An 18,535-nucleotide genomic window follows, 5' to 3' on the forward strand; every position below is an offset into this window, starting at 1 on the left:
TAACTCAAGAGTTGAATTTGGAGTAGAGTTAAGCAGTCTAAACCAGCTCAATATCTCTAGTTTATTTTGTGATAATGCTTCACCCAATTTTAATTTTATTTTAGATGGGGCTGAAACTGTTTGGTTAAGCTCTAACTCTAAGAGAAACAAAGCTGAAGCTAGAGTTGTGGCTAACAGGCTCGTAGTCTCATGAAGTGGGCTAACTAGCTGAGCCAGGACAGCTTCACCGGCCTGCTCAGGTGATCTTTCCTCGTCGATGGCGAGCAAGGCTCATAGTCCCATGAAGTGGGCCAACTAGTTGAGCCCAGGACGGCTTCACCGGCCTGCTCAGGTGATCTTTCGTCGTCGCTGGCAATCAGCTCGTCAAATACGTTGTTCAGGTCAATAATAATAAAAAGAAATACGTTGCTAGATGTGCTCAGCCTCAACCTCGCAGTCAGAAATGGTAATGTACTGCTAAACAGAAGATGAATAGAACCCCTGTGACATGTCCTTACGGCCTGTATGTCAAGGGATTAGTCTTATCATTTTTACTCAGTCCCTGATTTTTACTCCAGTCCCTGGTTTGGCAGTAGATATGAGAATTATGTAAAGTATGGGTGAGGATTTAAGTAATGATGTATGACACATTTATCTCTCCCTCAAACTAGCATTTCCCCCAAACCAAACACAAACTTCCATTTCCCCCTAACAATTCCCCCCAACCAAACATTGTCGTAAGAGTACTCGGTTCATCCCAGGATTTGACGTCAAAACCGACTTGAAAATCTAGGCACAAGATAAAATTATCATGAAAATCTGAGTTAAGACAGTTATATTCGAGTTTAAAACAAAAACTCAGGCAGAAGCAGGGAAAGAGAAGACGAGAGGCCTAACGTGCTGCCAACGCTTGTAATTCTCTGATTCAAAGTGCATAACATTCGAACAAAATTTAGCTGATCCTGGCACTTGAGTAATAACAACACAAGAACTCTGAAACTCAAACAAGAGCTATGTAGCCCATTCAGTGCAACCACACGAATAGCAGGCGATAACTTAGACCTTGAAGCCTTTGCTGTTCCTCCTTCCTCTCGCCTTCTCAAACTTCCTTCCCTTTGAGCGCACGTAAGGCTTGGTGTTGCTGTGTGGCACTCCAGGAGCAGGACCAAAGTGCTTCACTGCTTCCCTGGCGTTCTTAGGACCCCTCAGGAGAACCTGTAATAATGCGAAATTGTCTATTGTGAGAATTTCTGGCATTGCAATGTACTGCAAAGAACAATTATATCCACAAATTCGTAGAGCATATATAAGCTTAGTAGTAAGCAAAATAATATATGTTTATCATTGAATTCCAAATATTTCAAGGATTAACTCCTTGCACACATCAAACAAGGGCAGCAAGAATGCTGAGAATATACAACATTCACTGCAGCCCTTATAAGCACAATAACTTCAATAGTATATCCATTGTACAAAATTATACCATGCAACTCAGAACCACAGGTTCATACAGATATACACACTACACACGAAGGAGTAAAACACCCAAAGAAGCTTTACCACACCTTGTCAACAACAGCTAATTTCCTTTTTGAATAAACCAGACTTCGGTCTGTTTATTTTGTTATGCCAAATGTTCCAAATAAAAAGATAAGCTAATCAGCTAGGTGGCATCAGATAATAAGCAGAGTATTTGTCCACACATTGCATTCAGTGTGTAGGATAAGATTGTGCATCACATGCCATTATTCCATCAAAAACTTCAAAATAAAAGGCAGAACCAATTGAAAGAACAAGTAGCTCAAATACTAGCAGATGTTTCAAGTAAAATTTATGGCTCCACAAATAGCAAAACCAATTAACCAAACCAACTTAAAAGAAGCACGAGAAAAAATAAACAGTAAATTTTGGTTAGACCATTTGGCACCAAAGCAACCATGTAGTCATGCAATGGGCTGGTAAGACAACCTTGGCTCTATGCACCTGTTATACCTCCTCAGCATTCATTAAGTTCTCCGAGAAGAAATTAACCAGCGCAGGTGTTGTGCTCAAAATTATGACCCCATGTTTGTCATATCAGTACTCATCTATATGAACATCCCTATTAACACCTCTATATTACAGGCAAACTAACTCATATATAGGTGAAAGAACATAAGCCAGTAAAGTTTGGGCAACTAGGAAAGCAAAGTTACTTGTTCCCTCTCTCAGATGCACTCCAGAAAAGGAGTGCACAAACATGCAGACACTCAACACAACATCAGGTTCTGACCGCCCGTCTGCTTTGTTCTCGTCATTGAGAGAGAACAAGAGTATTGATAATGCTATGTTCAACTAGAAAAACTAAATTTCACAAATAAACTTTAACTTCTAGGCATGCAATGCTCTTCAAGTGCAGATCAAGAGCAAAACCTAAACAACGAAATTTGTGATCCGGCAAAATCTAATTACATTCCAACTTTTCAAGTATACCCATTAGACAAACAGTGCTGGACTCATCATAAATTAAAATGTCCGAGCAGAATCATCAAGCAGGCAATATAATTCAGAATTGAACAGCAAGAATTACCGTGTTCTGGCCCAGAGGAGCGCGGAGCGCCAGCTGATCGAAGGTAAGGCACTCTCCACCAGCATTCACAATGCGAGCCCTCGCGGTCTCGGTGAACCTGAGCGCGGCCACCTTCATCGCCGGCACCTCGTAGACCCTCTTGTCGTCGGTAACGGTGCCCACGATCACGGCGATCTGGTTCTCCTGCAGCCACAAAAACAGAGATGAGTTCCATACGAAATCGAAAAGACGACGCAGCCAACGCGAATCAAACATGGAGCAGACCAACGCGAGACCTTGCCCTCCATGAACCTGACGAGGCGGCGGAGCGAGAGCGGCGGGCGGTTGGTCTTGCTCATGAAGAGCCGCCTCAGGATCACGGCGTTGAAGGGGCTCTTGGTCCTCCGCACCAGGAAGCGGTAGAGCTGCGCACAGAGATCGGGATCGGGGACGCGATGAGACTCAAATCCGAGCGAGCGCTAGATGGCGAAGACGACGGGAGGGGACTGACCTTGACGATGAGCTTGAGGTAGACATCGTCGGACTTGGGCGCCGTGCGCTTGGTCTTCTTGTTCCGGCCGCCGGCGACGAGGTCGATACCCTACGAGTGGAGGAGGAGAGATGCGTCAGTTAGTGAACGAGGCTTATGGAGACGATGCGGGAGCCGAAGGGAAGGGAGGTCACCATGGCGGCGGCGTGCGGCGGCGGCGGCGGCGGAGGGGGAGGTGATTTCTTCTAGGGTTTTGGGAGCGAGACGAGACAGTGAGGCTTATATAGGTGCGGTGGACTCGAGCCGAATGGGTTTGGGCGAGCCGAATGCGTTGGGTTGGGCCAAGGCTGCCATTCGTTGGCTCATCGTGGCCGTCCATTCATCCTTACAGCGAGTATAGCTCATCGCTGCCGTCCATTCGTTTCAATGAAGTCTGGTCTAGCTTTCTTCCAGGTTTTTGCCACCGATTATTTGCTCCAATTGTATAAAAATATGATTTCAAAAATAAATTTCTTGTACTGTGTTACTTATTAAACCACTTGTTTTAAGTTATTTATAAAGTTTACTTCATATGTTTCATATTATAAAATGTTTTGTGTTTTAAATATTTATACATGTATCATGTATTTGCTTCAAAGATTTATCCAAATTCATATGGATGTTAGTGAATGTAGACGAGTGGTGAAGAACCCAAAAAGTATTATAATGAGGAATGGAGGGGGTATTTCTTAAAAAAAATAATTTATCATGTAAACAATTCACATCAATAATCCCTGCAAAAAAAAATCTATTTCAAACGGTTTATGATTATATTCTATAGCCAACGAAGCATATCATGGTGTAGAAGTATACTGCATGTTGAAATTTGCAAGAAATTGAACAAGGGCAAGAACGTACGGTTTGCTTCCAGTACATTATATATCTCTATGTACTGTGCATGAGAAATTGAGAATATCCAAAAACTGGTCAGTATCTATTGCTATTTACTCTTATCTTCCTTTGGCCTGACGCCAGCTATAACTTATGTTCTGAATGAATTTGTGATCAACCCTAAGCAAAATCTATTCGTCTTCTGCTTCCTCATCAGAATCCTGGACAATGCTGTTCGTCTTAGCTCTTTTCCGTCTTGCTAAGACTCTTTCCTCCTCTTCATCAGATTCAGAATCTTCAACTGTGTTATCACTGCGTGCACTGGCCTGTGGATCTTCATCACCATTTGTTTCAAGAGGAGCATCTGGACCTTCCGCGTCCTCCTCAGGCATATTTTCAGATGACGCAGCTCTGGCTGCAGTAGAGTTCCTTTCCAGTTCGTCCTTCGATTGAATCTTAAAGTCTCTTGCCACGCTGCGCTTGGCATGCCTCAAGAGGTTCACCTTTGTAAGCTTGCTCAGCTGGATTAAATACTTCTCGTAATCTTCGATCTGGAAAATAAGATCTGGGATGCATTTGCTCTCTCTTTTGATCCTAGCCAGGATTCCTCTTTTTGACGCTTGCTGATTCTGCAACCGAAATGGAGAGGAGTAAAATAAGCTACAAGTAAACTCAAGCCATAAAAGCATATAAGCATCACAGGTGCGTTTATGCGGTGATGCAGACCTCTTGAACTAAAGCGACGAAGACGTAAAGTGGAGCAGTCAGCATCCTGCAAGTTACTTCTGCCAATTTCTGAAACTTGAGACCTGGCATGACTTGTTTGTATCCCTTAGGTGCAATCTGAGACTTGGCCATGCGAGCCAATAGCTTGTACAACTTGGCAGTCAGTTTCAGAAACTGTTCTGCCTGAGAATCTGAAAATGAAACGATAAAGTCAGGCTGCATGTAGGATTTGAATAGAAAGGGAGTATTCTGGTACCTTATAACCTACCCTTAAGGCTCGTATGTGCAAAAGACGAAAGGACATGAACTACGGATGTTGATCTTGAGTACAGTGCTTCCTCTAAATATAGCCTTTGCGTCCTTTCATCAGCAGGTTGATCATCCTCATCAATATTAGCAGAATCATATGCTAATGCAAGCATTACCTTAAGCTTACCAATTACCCAATCCAGCTCAGTAAGAGATGATTCAACCATTTGAAGAAACACAGCAGCAAGTGAATTCTTTGTTTTACAATTTATAACAGGAAATGTCTCTGACGAATCTCTCGAGTCCTCTTCTCCATTGGTTATCAACTTCAACTCTGCAGTCATTTCATGCACGAGAACCAGATCATCTGGAGCTATCATAAGATGGATAGCAAGTTTTACCATCTCCTGTGCAATGCTTGGATTCTGGAGAATAGTTTTTTGACACAAACTTGCAGCCCAATGTCCAACAAGGTGACTTTGTTCATGATGTAGCTTTCTTGATATGCCGAGAATCAGTTCAGTTACAGCCTACAGAAATGAAAAGAACTTCAGTTTACCACCAAAGAAAAATACCAAACTTTCTTAATTCTAACTATCCACATGCCTCTTTCACGAAAACTCTTCTAGAATAGCTATTTCTAAACTGTAGAACATTTATATTTGGCATGCTCTATACTTGAAAAGGAAACAGGGTGGTTGAATCATGTTGCAAACTTTTTGCCAATACTTTCTACCAGAAACATAAAAGGACAGAACAAGCTAAGTCTATATTACTTTTCTTGCAGGGATAAGTCTAAATTACTTGGAAGTTAATTGTGAGGAACTGCTGCGCATAAAGATAAGTGATCAACAGGGAATGCGTGAAATAATCCATCTATGCATATTCATAACGAAATGATAGTGCATAAGCATCTAGTGTGCTATTTGATGGTATTCGTTTGGCGTGCTGACTAAGTTTAACTATTGATCCTATTTGACTAATTTAATTCAGTAAAAAATCATCAAGTCATCATACATTCCTTTACTGTCCAGATTACAAATAGATTTACCTCAGATTCACGTGGTAGTGACTGGGAAAGAACTCGAACATATAACATCTTTAATATATTCAGAAAAACATGGACACTTCCTGTATTTGGATCAGTGTCATTCCTGCCAAGAAGCTGGCTGCAATGCACCATATCTTCTATATTTGGCGGAGCTGATGATACCAGGACATCAATAATATCACCAGGATGATCTTCTGGAACACTTAGCTTAGACATTTCTGTTAGGCATGTCAATGCTAGATACAGTTGGTCCTTTTTGCTATCCATGTGTTTCTTCCCTTGGGTCAAGTTCCTCTTGGTTCCACCATTTTCTTGCTTTGAATCTAGCATTATCCACCATATAAGCTGCATCATTGGCCCCACTAACTTTTTTACATCTTCATACAGCACAGCTCTTACATTTCCAGTAGTCGCTCCACTTCCCTTGGCTGCAAGTGATTTGAACATTCTATAACAGGCTTTCAGAACAAAAGATAATAGACTGTGGCATTGGTTCAATTTAGATTGGGTAGGACGCTGACTGCATTTTTCAAGGTTATCAGCATCACACTGCTTGACACACACCCTTACAAGTTCATATAAACTGGAATCCATAAAGGTCTCCCTCCTTTCATTTAATTTCTGCAGTGTTGCACTGTAATACTCCTTGGGTCCATTCGTCTGCTTTGCAGTAGAATCACTTGAATTCCCTGCTCTTTGCGCAATCTTCTCCTTATTCTTGCTTTTTTTTCTCTCAAAGCTACTATGTGCATCAATAAGGTCCAGTATTTCTTTTTCTAACATTTCCTTTTGCTCATCAGCTACTTTCTCTAGTTTTGAAGCAGTAAAACCGATAAAAACCTCAATGATTCCAATCATAGCAAAATTATGGCAATGAGCCGTGTCCAAATGTGAAGAAAGAGAACAGGTTTCTTGGGTCTGCCCTCGTTGATCTAGAAGAAATCAAAATATGAATTGTAGCACAAAGGCGTAATGAATACTAGTTTTAATGGGTTGCATTTATATTAGGTTATCACAAACCTTCTGCAAGACATTTCCTCAAGTACTTCTGGGTGTTCGATAAAGCTTTCACGAATAAGTCACTTGATGATAATCTTCCAACCTGGCAGTAGCTTAGGTCATAAGAAATAGAAAACATAATATGATTGAAGCCTCTCGTATGGATATCAGTAAGTTATGAAAGAGCAAACCTCATTATCCTGCGAAGGAGCAAACCCGAAGCACTTCCAATATGCATCTCGTGGTTGTTCACATTTACTATTTTGTTGAACTTGAAGAATACATGAGATACATGATAGTAGGCAATCTATTGGTTCCACAATGCTTACTTTGGCATTCTCGATTTTAAAACACGAGTCAATTTTAAGGGGACATTCTGCATGCTAAAGAAAGTCAGGCAACAACAACTCATTAGAACAACTTCATTTGGCTTGCTAATAGAATCTACAGTATCAAGAAAACAGAGAACACAAGAATCCTTCAGGGGGTGTTTACCTCTGTGTAATAGTTTAGGAAGTGCGGCCAAAGGAAATCAAGGACATTCTCAGCAATAGACGGATCTGAGGTAACAATTTGTATGAGTCCATTGTACAAGACCTCTTTGACTCTAGCCTGTAACAGCAAAATAACAATTTTGGGACTTGTACATGTCTTGTTAGATCTGAAGATAAACAAATGAGATTTGCAAAATATTTGTAAAGAAGTTACACCTGCTGCATGAAACATCTGCGAAGTAATCCACTCAGTTCTTGAAAGAGACCCCCACCAATCTCTAAATGTGTTTCAGGTTGCTGGCTAGAGCTTGGTTGACTAGATGAGTCTTGAAAAGGATTTGCTTCGGTTCTCTTATGCTTGTTCTCTGCAATAATCAGTTCAACAATAGCATTTGTGGCAGCAATCCGCACAGCATCCTCCCGCTTGAACATGGCCTTCCTTATAACCAATATTATGTAATCCTGTAAAATTGAACTCTACAACAATCATCATACTGCTGTTTACAACCTCATAGGTATGATTTAAAGTTAAGTTCACACCTTTAGATCACGGCTAAACTTCGTGAGTGGCAGGATACAGTTGATCAGACCAATTGATATCTTGTCATTCAAGAATGCAAAATAGTCCAGCAATTCTTTAAGGTGCGAAATGTATTCAAGCATTTGAAATGGATGAGTACGAACTAAACCTCCAAGCAGTCTGTAGGGGCAGATAATTTTGTAAGTATATGCTGAATTGGAGGATAAAAGTTGCAATTAGGATCCTGAGCCTTTATTACCTAATGACTGGTAAACTTTGAGAAGGCTTCACGGAGAGAATCCGGAACTTGCACTGCTCGATTATCTGACCTCAAGTAGATAAATTAGAAACACACCACATGATATTAAACAAACTAAGCAGCTACCCATAATTGACAGGACAAACACAAAGATAACAAAAACTTTACACATACCTCAGTTCGTGCCATTCCATGGATATCAAACAATGACTTGAGCATATTAACACCTACTTCTTCAGTGCTCATAACCCCTTCATTGGAGCCAACTTCCTCCTTTCTGTCACTATCTGAGGCCTCCAACAGGAGAAAACCCACTTGAACAATGCTTGGCACAACATGCTCCCTTCCACCAATGCTCTCGCCAACCTACATATATGATCCACCAAATATTACACTGAGATAACTAAGAAACACAAACTCCAACCCTTTCATGATTCACATCAAAGCTTCGGAACAAGAATCGCTCACAGCTTTCAGTAATGCCTTCTCCACGCAGTTAGCAGCCCGGGCGCACTCCCCTTTCAGGCATTCCGGCAACCATTTGCAGCGCCTAAAAACAGAAGCCACCCAATCAGAACAAATTTGTACTTATACTTCACAAAAGCTGAACATCTCATGTAGCTTCAGCCATTTCCCCTCACCTCGATATCCGATAATCCCGGCGAGACGTGATGACGGCGTCCCGGAGCACGCCCACCGCGGCGTCGTTGAACCTCCGCACGCGGGCCACGGACAGCAGCACCGCCACGGCGAACCCGCTGAGCGTCCCCGCCGCGTCGGCCTTGACGGCGGCCACGACCTCCCTCGCCAGCGCGGGGTCCTGCTTGACCGCGAAGGCGACGTGCATCAGCACGGTCCCCTCCACCTGCCGCGCGATGGACGGCGGCGCGCGCAGGCGGGCGCCCCTGTGGCCGCCGAAGAAGCGGAGGAGGCCCGAGAGGACGGCTCGCGGGTGGAGCAGCTTGGAGGCGAGGAGGAGGAGCTGGTAGGCGAGCGCGGGGAGGTCCTGGGCGTCAGCGGCGGGGAGGAGGGAGAGGACCTTCGCGACGAAGGCCGGGACGCGGTGGCGGTAGGCCGCGGGGAGGTCGCGGAGGAGGGAGGCGACGGCGAGCAGGGTCGGCGATGGCCAGCTGGGCGCGGAGAGGAGCGCGGAGAGCGCGGCGGCCGCCGCGGTGGGGGAGGGGGAGAGGGCGAGCACCGCGGGGAGGAGGGCGAGGTGGTTCGGCGGCGAGGCGGGGGAGAGCGAGGAGAGGACGTCGTCGAGGCCGTCGGGCGGGAGCGCCTGGAGGAGGGGCGCCGCCGCGGAGGGGTCGCGGGAGGCGACGCGGAGGACGGATTCCGCGGTGGGGGGAGGGGGTTGCTGCGACGGGGGCGTGCCGTAGGCGGCGGCGGCGGCGGCGGACGCCGACATCGCCGGAGTTGCGGTGGTGGCCGGCGGGGAATCTGGGGGTTCGGGCGGGAACGGGGGTGGGGTTTTCCCCTCCAGGAGGCCGCCTCGCTTTTCCGAACGAAAAAGTACACCGAAGGTCCCTGAACTTCTGAACTTGTCATCGAGTCAGAAAAACGTCCTCAAACCACAAAACTGATATCCGGCGTCTCGTAACTAATCAAAACCGGTCACAATAATTCTTTTGGTGGTTTCGATCCGATTTTGTCCTATGTGGCGGCTGAGTCAGCGTGAGACCCCACGTGGGCCCCACATATCAGGGTCCACATCATATCTCTCTCTCCCTTCCTCTCTCTCTCTCTATTCTCCTCATTCACTCGCTGCAGGGCGGCTGGCAGGCGCGCGCGGCCGTAGGGGGGCGGCGAGCGGCGGCCGTGGGAACCGCCCTTTGACGCGTCCCTGCCGGCGCCGCCCATCTCCTACCCCATCACCACGCTCGCGGCGCTCGCATCCCGCGCCTACCTCTCCGAGGGCGGCAACTTCCACCTCCCCTTCAACCGCGCCTCCGTGCCGGCCCTCGCCTCCTCGCCCCGGGCCGCGCCGCTCCCGCCCCGGCGCCACATCCTCGCGTGCCACGACTTCCGGGGCGGGTACCGCGACGACGCGGCGCCGCAGGGGGGCGACGACCCGGGCGCCTACGCGCTCTGGCACTGGCACCTCATCGACGTCTTCGTCTACTTCTCGCACTACCTCTGTCACGCTCCCGCCGCCGTGCTGGGTCAACGCCGCCCTCCTCCACGGCGTCAAGGTGTCCCCCCCCCCCCCCCCCCCCAAACAAAATCTCCAGCTTCATGGGAGTTCTTGCTTCGATTGAGTGGATCGGGATAGGTTCTTGCATCCGCTCGATTGACGTTTGCTTCGATCTGCTTGGCGTCTGTGAGCGAAGGTTTTGGGGGCGTTCATCACAGAGTGGGATAAAGTGGCAGAAATCTGCGAGGAGATGCTTGCTACGGAGGCTTCTGCCCAAATGTATGCTGAAAGGCTAACAGAGCTGGCTGGTAATTACTTTCTTGATGTCTTGAGTTTGATATTGTATTCTAAATGATACTTTTTGAGGAAAATATGCAATCTACCAACTGAAAAGATGATTCACGTTCATTAAATGAGATTTTGTGGATGGTGGGAGGAGGCGGAGAGGTCGGCGTCCGTGATGAGGCAGCGGAGCTGGGACTCAGTAGGGGGAGTGGGACATCCGGCAAGCCAGTGCGGCGGGCGCAGCTGCCGCTGTCGCTCCGCCCTCCTCCTCGCGCCTCGGCCCGGCGACCTCCTCCCGCGTGGTCGCCGCCGTGTCGTTGCCACCGAGGGAGGCCGGCGAGCTTCATGGTGGGATTTTTCGTCGGGACGCCTTCTCCCGCGTCGCCGCCGCCGTCCTCATCCGCTCCCGCCGCTCCTTCGATGGTGCCCGCGACGGTGCCGGTTCCAGGAGGTTGTCGCCGATGGCGGCGGCGGCGGCAACGACGGAGACGCACGGACGCGCTACAGCCGCCGCCGCAGCCGACGGAGCCGCTCCTGGGCATACGCGCTACGGCCGCCGCCGCCATCGCGCGGACGCGCTACCGCCGCCGCCGTCGACGGAGCCGAACGACTCGTCTGGGTGTGTGAGCAGTGTAGGAGAGAGGAAGAGAGGAGGAAGGGAGAGGAGGGGAGGCTGACGTGGATAGTCTGACATGTGGGGCCCACGTGGGTCCTATGCTGACTCAGCCGCAATATAGCACAAAACCGTGGTCAAAACCCCCGAGGGACCTAAAGCGAACGGTTTTATTAGCTGAGGGACGTCCGGTATCTGGTTTTGTAATTGAGGGACGATTTTGTATCTCGATGACAAGTTGAGGGACCTTGGGTGTACTTTTTCCTTTTCCGAAGAGAGTAAGGAGCGAGTGGTAATTTGCTCGGTGGCCGTTTCCTAGCCCATAAGATGGGCCGGCCCATGGATCTGGGAGGCAAAGGCCTCGTCTGGATTTACCGATTATAGTGGAAATGGGCCTCAGCCCACTCTATACCCTCGTCCAGAGCCCCTAGAGAGAGATGCGGAAGGAGGAGAGGGTGAAGGAAGAAGATGGAAGCATGCTCCACGTAAAGATTAGGGGCGGGGCTAATATGTTCATATAAAATATGATTGAAAAAAAGATCAAAACATGCCTAAGGTATAAAACGGCGTGGCTCAAACTTTAGATGTACTGTAATAACATGATTATAAATAGGTGAATGATAGTGGTTGATCTAATTAGCCTAGAAAATATGAAAATACGAAGATTAACTAAGGCCACGTTTGTTTCAGCTTAAAATTATTGTAATCTAGATTATTAAATCAGATTATTCTAAGCTGGATTATAATAAGCTGATATAAAATAAGCTGCGAGTTGTTTGTTTCTCTGGATTATTGGAGGCATATAAAGGTAGTGGGTATTTAGCCACTTAATAATCTAGAAAAAAGCTCCTCTAGAGAAGATTATTAGATTATACTAATCTGGCTTATAGATTATAGTAATCTAGCATAATAATTTACATGTTTGTTTCAGCTTGCTCCTAATAATATAGATTATAATAATTCTAAGCTGAATCAAACAGGGCCTAAATAGACACTTGGAAGCTAACATCTGACTAGCCTCCTAAATTTGCTTTATAAGCGTATTACCTTTTCTGATTTTATAATTCTTGACATTTTAGACTAAGAAGAACTTTTAAAATATTTAATTTAAAGATACTAAAACAATATATATAGAGACAAAGATTCATCTTACAAAGCACTATAATAAAAGTAAAAATGTATTTATTTATTATATATATCATAGTATATCATAGCATAGTTAAAGATATATTTAGAGGTTATATCACTGTTTTATACATCAAAGAATTATGGAACCAATGGGAGCACTATCTTTTAAGTCCGCCCCTGCCTAACCAACGAGCCAAACACTGCATGAAAATGCTAATAAGCGCACTCTTGCTTGGAGAAAGAGCACCGGTCGCCATGCATGATAACATCCGATGATCCGAGCATGCGGTCGAGAGTGCGCGCGTGGCATTGGCTCCGGATGGCACGCACGCACGCACGTTGCATACGTGCGTGCGTGCGTGCGTGCGTGGTCGCTCTCATCCATCCACAGTCGTATTCGCACGAGGCAAAAGCAAAAGAACCTACTGCGAGACAGTACCGCTCCAGCCACGACTCCATCAAGCTACCTACTCCGCTAGCAGCAATTGAAACGTGAACACTTTCCCAATATAAATATATAACTTAGAACCAAAATGTAATACGTACACAACGAATATGTACAGTGTACTATCAAATGCCACATCTGATGATCCTATATATATATATATATATATATATAGATATATATATACACATACATATGTGTGTGTGTATACTCATATTTAAACGGAGTACGTGACAGCAGTAGTGGTCACTCAATTTCTATGACGTCCATGCATGACTCCCACAGTTCCACACTACCGGACATCACAGGACACACATCAGCAGAAGGGCTTATGCCCGGGATATCTCCAATTCTTTTGTAGCCAGCGCATGAGATGACGAGACCGTGCTTCCACTCCGGCGCGACGTGTACCCTCCGGGTCTCCAGAATGTGCGCTTCTCCTCGCCTTATTCTTCCTTCTTCCCTCGTCAGCCGCCTGCTCCCTTTTCCTCCCACGGTGAGACCGATCCCCTATCCGATCAACAGATGGTTCAGCTATCCTAGTTGTTAGAATAAGCATAGTATATAATAGTTCTACTAAAAGTAAAATTTAAAGCTGAGATAAATATTGGATAAAGTTAGAATCGAACTTTGTCATAAGCTCTCTTGAGAGAGAGAGAAAGAGCACCACGGTACAACCAATGATGACTACAATATAGCGTAGACCATAAATAGGGTGAGACCATATACTTGTAGCGGCTAGGTGCTATACTAGGTTTTTGACTGAATCTTATTAACAAATATCATGTATTTCTGTGTCGTCATCTGACGTATCTTGCATGTCTTGCATGTTCAACGACATAAGCAATTGGAAAAATTAGTTCGGTTTCGCTATATCGATATGTGGTAATAGTAAAGCTAGTGGCGTCGTGTCCAAAAGCTACTGGAGCTTCGCTGGATTTCGAATCGTCGCAGACGGAGAGGCAGATCGAATCAATCAAACAGGAAAGCTGCCTAACGAACCCAAAGAAAAGTAAGCACTACTAGTTCCCGTCGACCCGGAGGATCCGCGCGCCGGCCTAATTAAGCCTAACTGCTCAAGCAAGACTAATTACCGGTTGTTTTACTCTACCTAACCAAAAGCAAAAGCATCTTTAGCTAGGAATTAATTGGTAGGAGATTATTAGCACCAACGTGTGGAATTACGCTGGGATGATGCATCATATCGATTCGATCGATCGATCGAGCAAGTGTCCGTGATGGATTTCGCCGCTCCGTTACGCAGCGCGACCGACCGAACCGACCGGCCGGTATGGTTGCGGGTCCCCCGCTTGTGTCCGAAAAGATCCTAGCCAAACACCTGCTAGTGTTTAGTGTCACTGCTACACCAAAACAAACTTTTGTGCTATATATTCGTCGCCGTTTTGTCTGAGATACTACTCCTCCTCCATCTCTTGGAATCTTATCCGTATAAGCTGTACTAAGCTCTGTTTGGAGAAGCTCCAGCAATGGCGGATCCAAGCTTCTTCGTCGGAATCGTAGGTCAGTACTAGCTAATTTTCTTCAGTTCCTCTGTCTTTTCTGAAGTCTGAAGAACCGCATGGTAATCTTAATTAGTCTTGCCTGTTTGATTAACCATTGCGTGAGACAGGGAACGTAATCTCCATACTGGTGTTCGCGTCCCCAATGTGAGTGAGTTCAACTTTATATCGATATACCAGTAAGAGCTGATGCTGTTCAAGTTCGTGTGCTTTGATTGATTGATTTGGTGTTGGTTTTGATCAATTAGCGCGACTTTCCGGAGGATCGTGAGGAGCAAGAGCACGGAGGAATTCCGGTGGCTGCCGTACGTGACCACGCTGCTGAGCACCTCGCTGTGGACGTTCTACGGCCTCCTCAAGCCCCGCGGCCTCCTCATCGTCACCGTCAACGGCGCCGGCGCCGCCCTCGAGGCCATCTACGTCACGCTGTACCTCGCCTACGCTCCTAAAGAGACCAAGGTACGCTCTGCATCCATGGCTTGGCGTTCGCCGATCCACGAGAGGAATTCAATTAATCGTGGTTAATTTGTTTGGTCAGGCGAAGATGGTGAAGGTGGTGCTGGCCGTGAACGTCGGCGCGCTGGCGGCGGTGGTGGCGGTGGCGCTGGTGGCGCTGCACGGCGGCGTGCGGCTGTTCGTGGTCGGCGTGCTGTGCGCGGCGCTCACCATCGGCATGTACGCTGCGCCGATGGCCGCGATGGTCAGTAAGCTAGCTAGACGGTCACTACTCACTCACCCCCCCTTTCACATCCACCAACAAAACTTGTCAAATTCATCACCAAAAAAAAAAAAGTTAGTAGAGGGTGTCACACTTCAAAAGATTAATAATGCAATTAAAGTCTGACGAGATTTATACTCATATTACTTCACCACTATCTTGTTTCTTGTGAGAATTTTGTGGCGGAGATTGATCGAGCCAACGCTTTTGCATCTCCTGACGGATCTGTCATTCTATCATTCTGTCATCGAGGAGTGTTTGGTTAGATATCGCTCTCTTCGATTTATAGCAGCATAGAAAAGCAGTAACGTCTCTGAAGATCGCATTCCATCTTCCTAGAACTCGACCACTCACCTAGATCCACGTAGCTGATGTCCCACATAGAGCATTGAATCATCCATCCTTCAGCTACTGTGGTGCCATGTTGCATTGTTCCGCTCTAATTTTAGGGCAAGCATCTGAACGTGACTGTTTCGTCTTTTCGAGTGTCATTTTTAATCAGGATGCTACAGTAATACGAACAAGTGTACAATTACTACATTGCTAACTTCAATTTTTCATGTTGTTAAAATCTTAGTGGTGTTTAATTTTCCGGTGGTGTGTTCGCCTTTAATTTGCAAACGTACGTGGCAGAGGACGGTGGTGAAGACGAGGAGCGTGGAGTACATGCCCTTCTCCCTCTCCTTCTTCCTCTTCCTCAACGGCGGCGTCTGGAGCGTCTACTCCTTGCTCGTCAAGGACTACTTCATCGGAGTACGTACAAATCCACACTAATCTACAGCTAATAGCTGCATATATAGCTTAGCTTGCAAACTGACCGATTCTATATATGCATACAGATTCCGAATGCAATCGGGTTCGCGCTGGGGACGGCGCAGCTGGCGCTGTACATGGCGTACCGGAGGACGAAGAAGCCGGCGGGGAAAGGCGGCGACGACGACGAGGACGACGAGGAGGCGCAGGGGGTGGCGCGGCTGATGGGGCATCAGGTGGAGATGGCGCAGCAGCGGAGGGACCAGCAGCTGCGCAAGGGGCTGAGCCTGAGCCTGCCCAAGCCGGCGGCGCCGCTTCACGGGGGGCTCGACCGCATCATCAAGTCCTTCTCCACCACCCCCGTCGAGCTCCACTCCATCCTCCACCAGCACCACGGCGGCCACAACCACCACCACCGCTTCGACACCGTCCCCGACGACGACGACGAGGCGGCGGCGGCGGTGGCCGCCGGGGGCACCACGCCGGCTACGACAGCCGGTCCAGGAGATAGACATTAGAAAAAGTATTTTTCTCGATGTGGGGGTTTATTTTCGTTGGCGGATATGACCTTTAGAGCCAAATGATCACATACGAAAATATAAATCGGGGTGAATTTTGATGAAGCTGACGGACCACTTAAGCAGCGCCTGCGAAAATTCGCTTAAGTGATCCGTCTGCGAAAATAGACTTGCCGGAGTAAGTCTCACACCTCTTCTCCCCTCCACACCTCTCCTCCTCTCCTCACTGGCCTCTCCCCTCTCCTCCTCTCCCCTCCCCTCACCTCTACTCTATACAGGCCGGCGGCGACGGCGGCTGCGTGTGCTCCCGGCGGAGGGTGGTGCCGGCGGAGGGCGGCATCGGTAAGGAGGCGAGGCGGCGCGGCTCCCGGCCACGGCAGCGAGGGGGGTTGAGGCGGCGGCGGCGGCTCCCGGCCCCGATCTGGCCGGAGGGGGGCGGGAGGGGGGGAGCACGGCGGAGGGCGGCATCAGCGAGGAGGCGAGGCTCCCCTCCCCTCTCACTCCTAGATCTGTCCGGAGGAGGGAGAGGGGGGCCAGCGGCGGTGACGACGCGCGGGGCGGCGGTGGCCGCTCCCCTCCCCCTCCCCCCTCCCAGATCTGGCCGGAGGAGGGAGGGGGAGGCCGGCAGCGGCGACGACGGCGCGGGCCGGCGCCGGCTCCTGGCACGGCTTCCCTCCCCTCCCCTCTCAGATCCGGCCGGGGGAGGGCAGCGGCAACGGTGAGGCGCGTGCGGTGATTTTTTTTTTTGTTCCTTGCATTTTCACAGGCGGACCGTTGCTCCGACTGCGAAAATCGTTGTGGTGCAGGCGGACCTCCCTCCCGCATAAGAAAATTAGTTTTGTCCGCCTGCAAAAATGCTTTTTCTAGTAGTGAGATGTAGTGTACTAACGCATTTATGCATACGTGTTTAGTGTTTGGGGAGTTTGAATTTAATTCTGAGAAGAAGCTGGTTTGGTTTATTTTATACTCCCATCGTATTATAAGACTATCTAGCATTGCCTATATTTATATAAATGTTAATGAATCTATACACATATATGTCTAGATTCATTAACATCTATATAAATATGGATAATGCTAAAAAGTCTTATAATATGAAACGGAGGAAGTAACTTTTATAATTATGGCTTATCAAAACCTGAACGAAAACTAAGCTGTTTTGAGAGTTCATAGAGAAGTTACACCTGACACTCTGACAGAAAATCCCCAAACAGACCGTTGGTTAAGTTTCCTCTGCTTAGTGCTTACATTCTTGGGCCACAAATTAATTAAACGGCCGATTTGGCATAGGTTCTCCAACGGGCCTACGGCCCATACCATGTATGGTCGAATGAAAAATGGCCCACCACAACTTATTGGTCTGGGCCGGAACGGGATAACCAGGCACGTGCTGGCCCATCTTCTGCGAATCCGAGTATAGACGTTTGGGCCGGTGGTAGTGAGCCCAAGGCTCGAGCTGTCGCACAAAGGAAAAAGTACACCGAAGGTCCCTCAACTTGTCATCGGGATACAGATTGGTCCTCAAGCCGCAAAACCAGATATGCAAGGTCCCTTATCTATACGAAACCGGTTATAATAGGTCCCTCGGCGGTTTTCATCCTAGTTTTATCCAACGTGGTTGCTGAGTCAGCGTGGGACCCACGTGGGTCCTATATGTCAGTCTCCTTCTTTCCCCTCTTCTCTCTCTTTCTTCTCTCTCTCACTCTTCTCTGCCTCTGGGCAGGCCAGCGCCGGGGCGAGGCAGGGGAGGAGGTCCGGCGGCTGGCGACGTGGCGGCGGCGGCGTCCCTAGCCTGTGCAGCTTCAACCGCGCCGACGCCGTCACGGACGACGACGACGGCAGCAGCTGGAATTCACTGTGGACGCCATCAGGGTGAGCTGCCATGAGCTTCTGCTGCTGCTGCATATGCTTCCATGTCCATTGTTCGTAAGTCTCGATTGGTTTTAATAGGTCACTGAGATTGGAACAGCCGTGAAACCTCTGCGGAAGCATGTTTCAAAGCAGATTCGACAACTCGTACGATCGCTCATTGAGTAAGTTAGCATCAATTGTGCCAGTTTCTCTGGTTGATTTCCAACGGTTTCAGGCGATACAATACTTTCATATTGCTGTAATTTGCCCTGATTTATGTCATTGAATGTTTTGACCGTCTTCCCTTCGTCGGTCGCCGACACCCTCCTCTGCGCTTGTGGAGAGGAGGCTCCTGCCGCCGCCTTGCTCCTCCACCCCCCCC

At 47.8% G+C, this 18,535-nt stretch overlaps 3 protein-coding genes and 1 non-coding gene across 5 annotated transcripts; 1 reads left to right on the top strand and 3 right to left on the bottom strand.

The window, feature by feature from the left end:
* Window positions 1–868: 868 nt before the first annotated feature.
* Window positions 869–3,372, bottom strand: LOC127768822 (60S ribosomal protein L18-3). Its single transcript, XM_052294475.1, has 5 exons — window positions 3,212–3,372; window positions 3,039–3,128; window positions 2,824–2,952; window positions 2,549–2,731; window positions 869–1,194 (listed from the first exon to the last, which is right to left on the bottom strand). The coding sequence occupies exons 1-5, from the start codon at window positions 3,212–3,214 to the stop codon at window positions 1,036–1,038; spliced, it is 564 nt and encodes a 187-aa protein (XP_052150435.1). The 5' UTR covers window positions 3,215–3,372; the 3' UTR covers window positions 869–1,035.
* On the bottom strand, window positions 1,646–1,726 carry LOC127769181 (small nucleolar RNA R16). The gene has a single exon (XR_008016746.1). It is a non-coding gene; the product is annotated as a small nucleolar RNA R16 (small nucleolar RNA).
* A 344-nt stretch (window positions 3,373–3,716) lies between the features above and the next one.
* On the bottom strand, window positions 3,717–9,651 carry LOC127768676 (uncharacterized). Its single transcript, XM_052294303.1, has 13 exons — window positions 8,827–9,651; window positions 8,654–8,735; window positions 8,360–8,551; window positions 8,186–8,250; window positions 7,947–8,106; window positions 7,623–7,868; window positions 7,408–7,524; window positions 7,104–7,295; window positions 6,934–7,015; window positions 5,914–6,845; window positions 4,882–5,392; window positions 4,614–4,804; window positions 3,717–4,516 (listed from the first exon to the last, which is right to left on the bottom strand). The coding sequence occupies exons 1-13, from the start codon at window positions 9,594–9,596 to the stop codon at window positions 4,079–4,081; spliced, it is 3,978 nt and encodes a 1,325-aa protein (XP_052150263.1). The 5' UTR covers window positions 9,597–9,651; the 3' UTR covers window positions 3,717–4,078.
* Window positions 9,652–14,172: 4,521 nt separating this feature from the next.
* Window positions 14,173–17,239, top strand: LOC127765606 (bidirectional sugar transporter SWEET16). Of its 2 annotated transcripts, XR_008016132.1 has the most exons (7): window positions 14,173–14,314; window positions 14,424–14,460; window positions 14,562–14,772; window positions 14,852–15,013; window positions 15,665–15,784; window positions 15,871–16,480; window positions 16,581–17,239. XR_008016132.1 is itself a non-coding variant. In XM_052290545.1 (6 exons), exons 1-6 carry the CDS (start codon window positions 14,281–14,283, stop codon window positions 16,300–16,302), a joined length of 996 nt encoding a protein of 331 aa, XP_052146505.1. In that variant the 5' UTR covers window positions 14,173–14,280; the 3' UTR covers window positions 16,303–17,239. The 2 variants fall into 2 exon arrangements, 1 of the variants encoding a protein (XP_052146505.1); XM_052290545.1 differs by having other exon boundaries at window positions 15,871–17,239.
* Window positions 17,240–18,535: the final 1,296 nt, after the last annotated feature.

Source organism: Oryza glaberrima, chromosome 3 (assembly GCF_000147395.1).
Source record: "Oryza glaberrima chromosome 3, OglaRS2, whole genome shotgun sequence".
NCBI lineage: Eukaryota > Viridiplantae > Streptophyta > Magnoliopsida > Poales > Poaceae > Oryza > Oryza glaberrima.

Coding starts and splice junctions, on each gene's coding strand:
- LOC127768822 (XM_052294475.1), bottom strand. Junction 2,953..3,038: donor ACCTCAAGCTCATCGTCAAG/GTCAGTCCCCTC, acceptor CTCTGTGCGCAG/CTCTACCGCTTCCTGGTGCG. Junction 2,732..2,823: donor TCAGGTTCATGGAGGGCAAG/GTCTCGCGTTGG, acceptor TTGTGGCTGCAG/GAGAACCAGATCGCCGTGAT.
- LOC127768676 (XM_052294303.1), bottom strand. CDS start 9,596: ATGTCGGCGTCCGCCGCCGCCGCCGCCGCCTACGGCACGCCCCCGTCG. Junction 7,296..7,407: donor TCCTAAACTATTACACAGAG/GTAAACACCCCC, acceptor GACTTTCTTTAG/CATGCAGAATGTCCCCTTAA. Junction 4,805..4,881: donor TGCACATACGAGCCTTAAGG/GTAGGTTATAAG, acceptor TTTCATTTTCAG/ATTCTCAGGCAGAACAGTTT.
- LOC127765606 (XM_052290545.1), top strand. CDS start 14,281: ATGGCGGATCCAAGCTTCTTCGTCGGAATCGTAG. Junction 14,315..14,423: donor CTTCTTCGTCGGAATCGTAG/GTCAGTACTAGC, acceptor TGCGTGAGACAG/GGAACGTAATCTCCATACTG. Junction 15,785..15,870: donor TCAAGGACTACTTCATCGGA/GTACGTACAAAT, acceptor ATATGCATACAG/ATTCCGAATGCAATCGGGTT.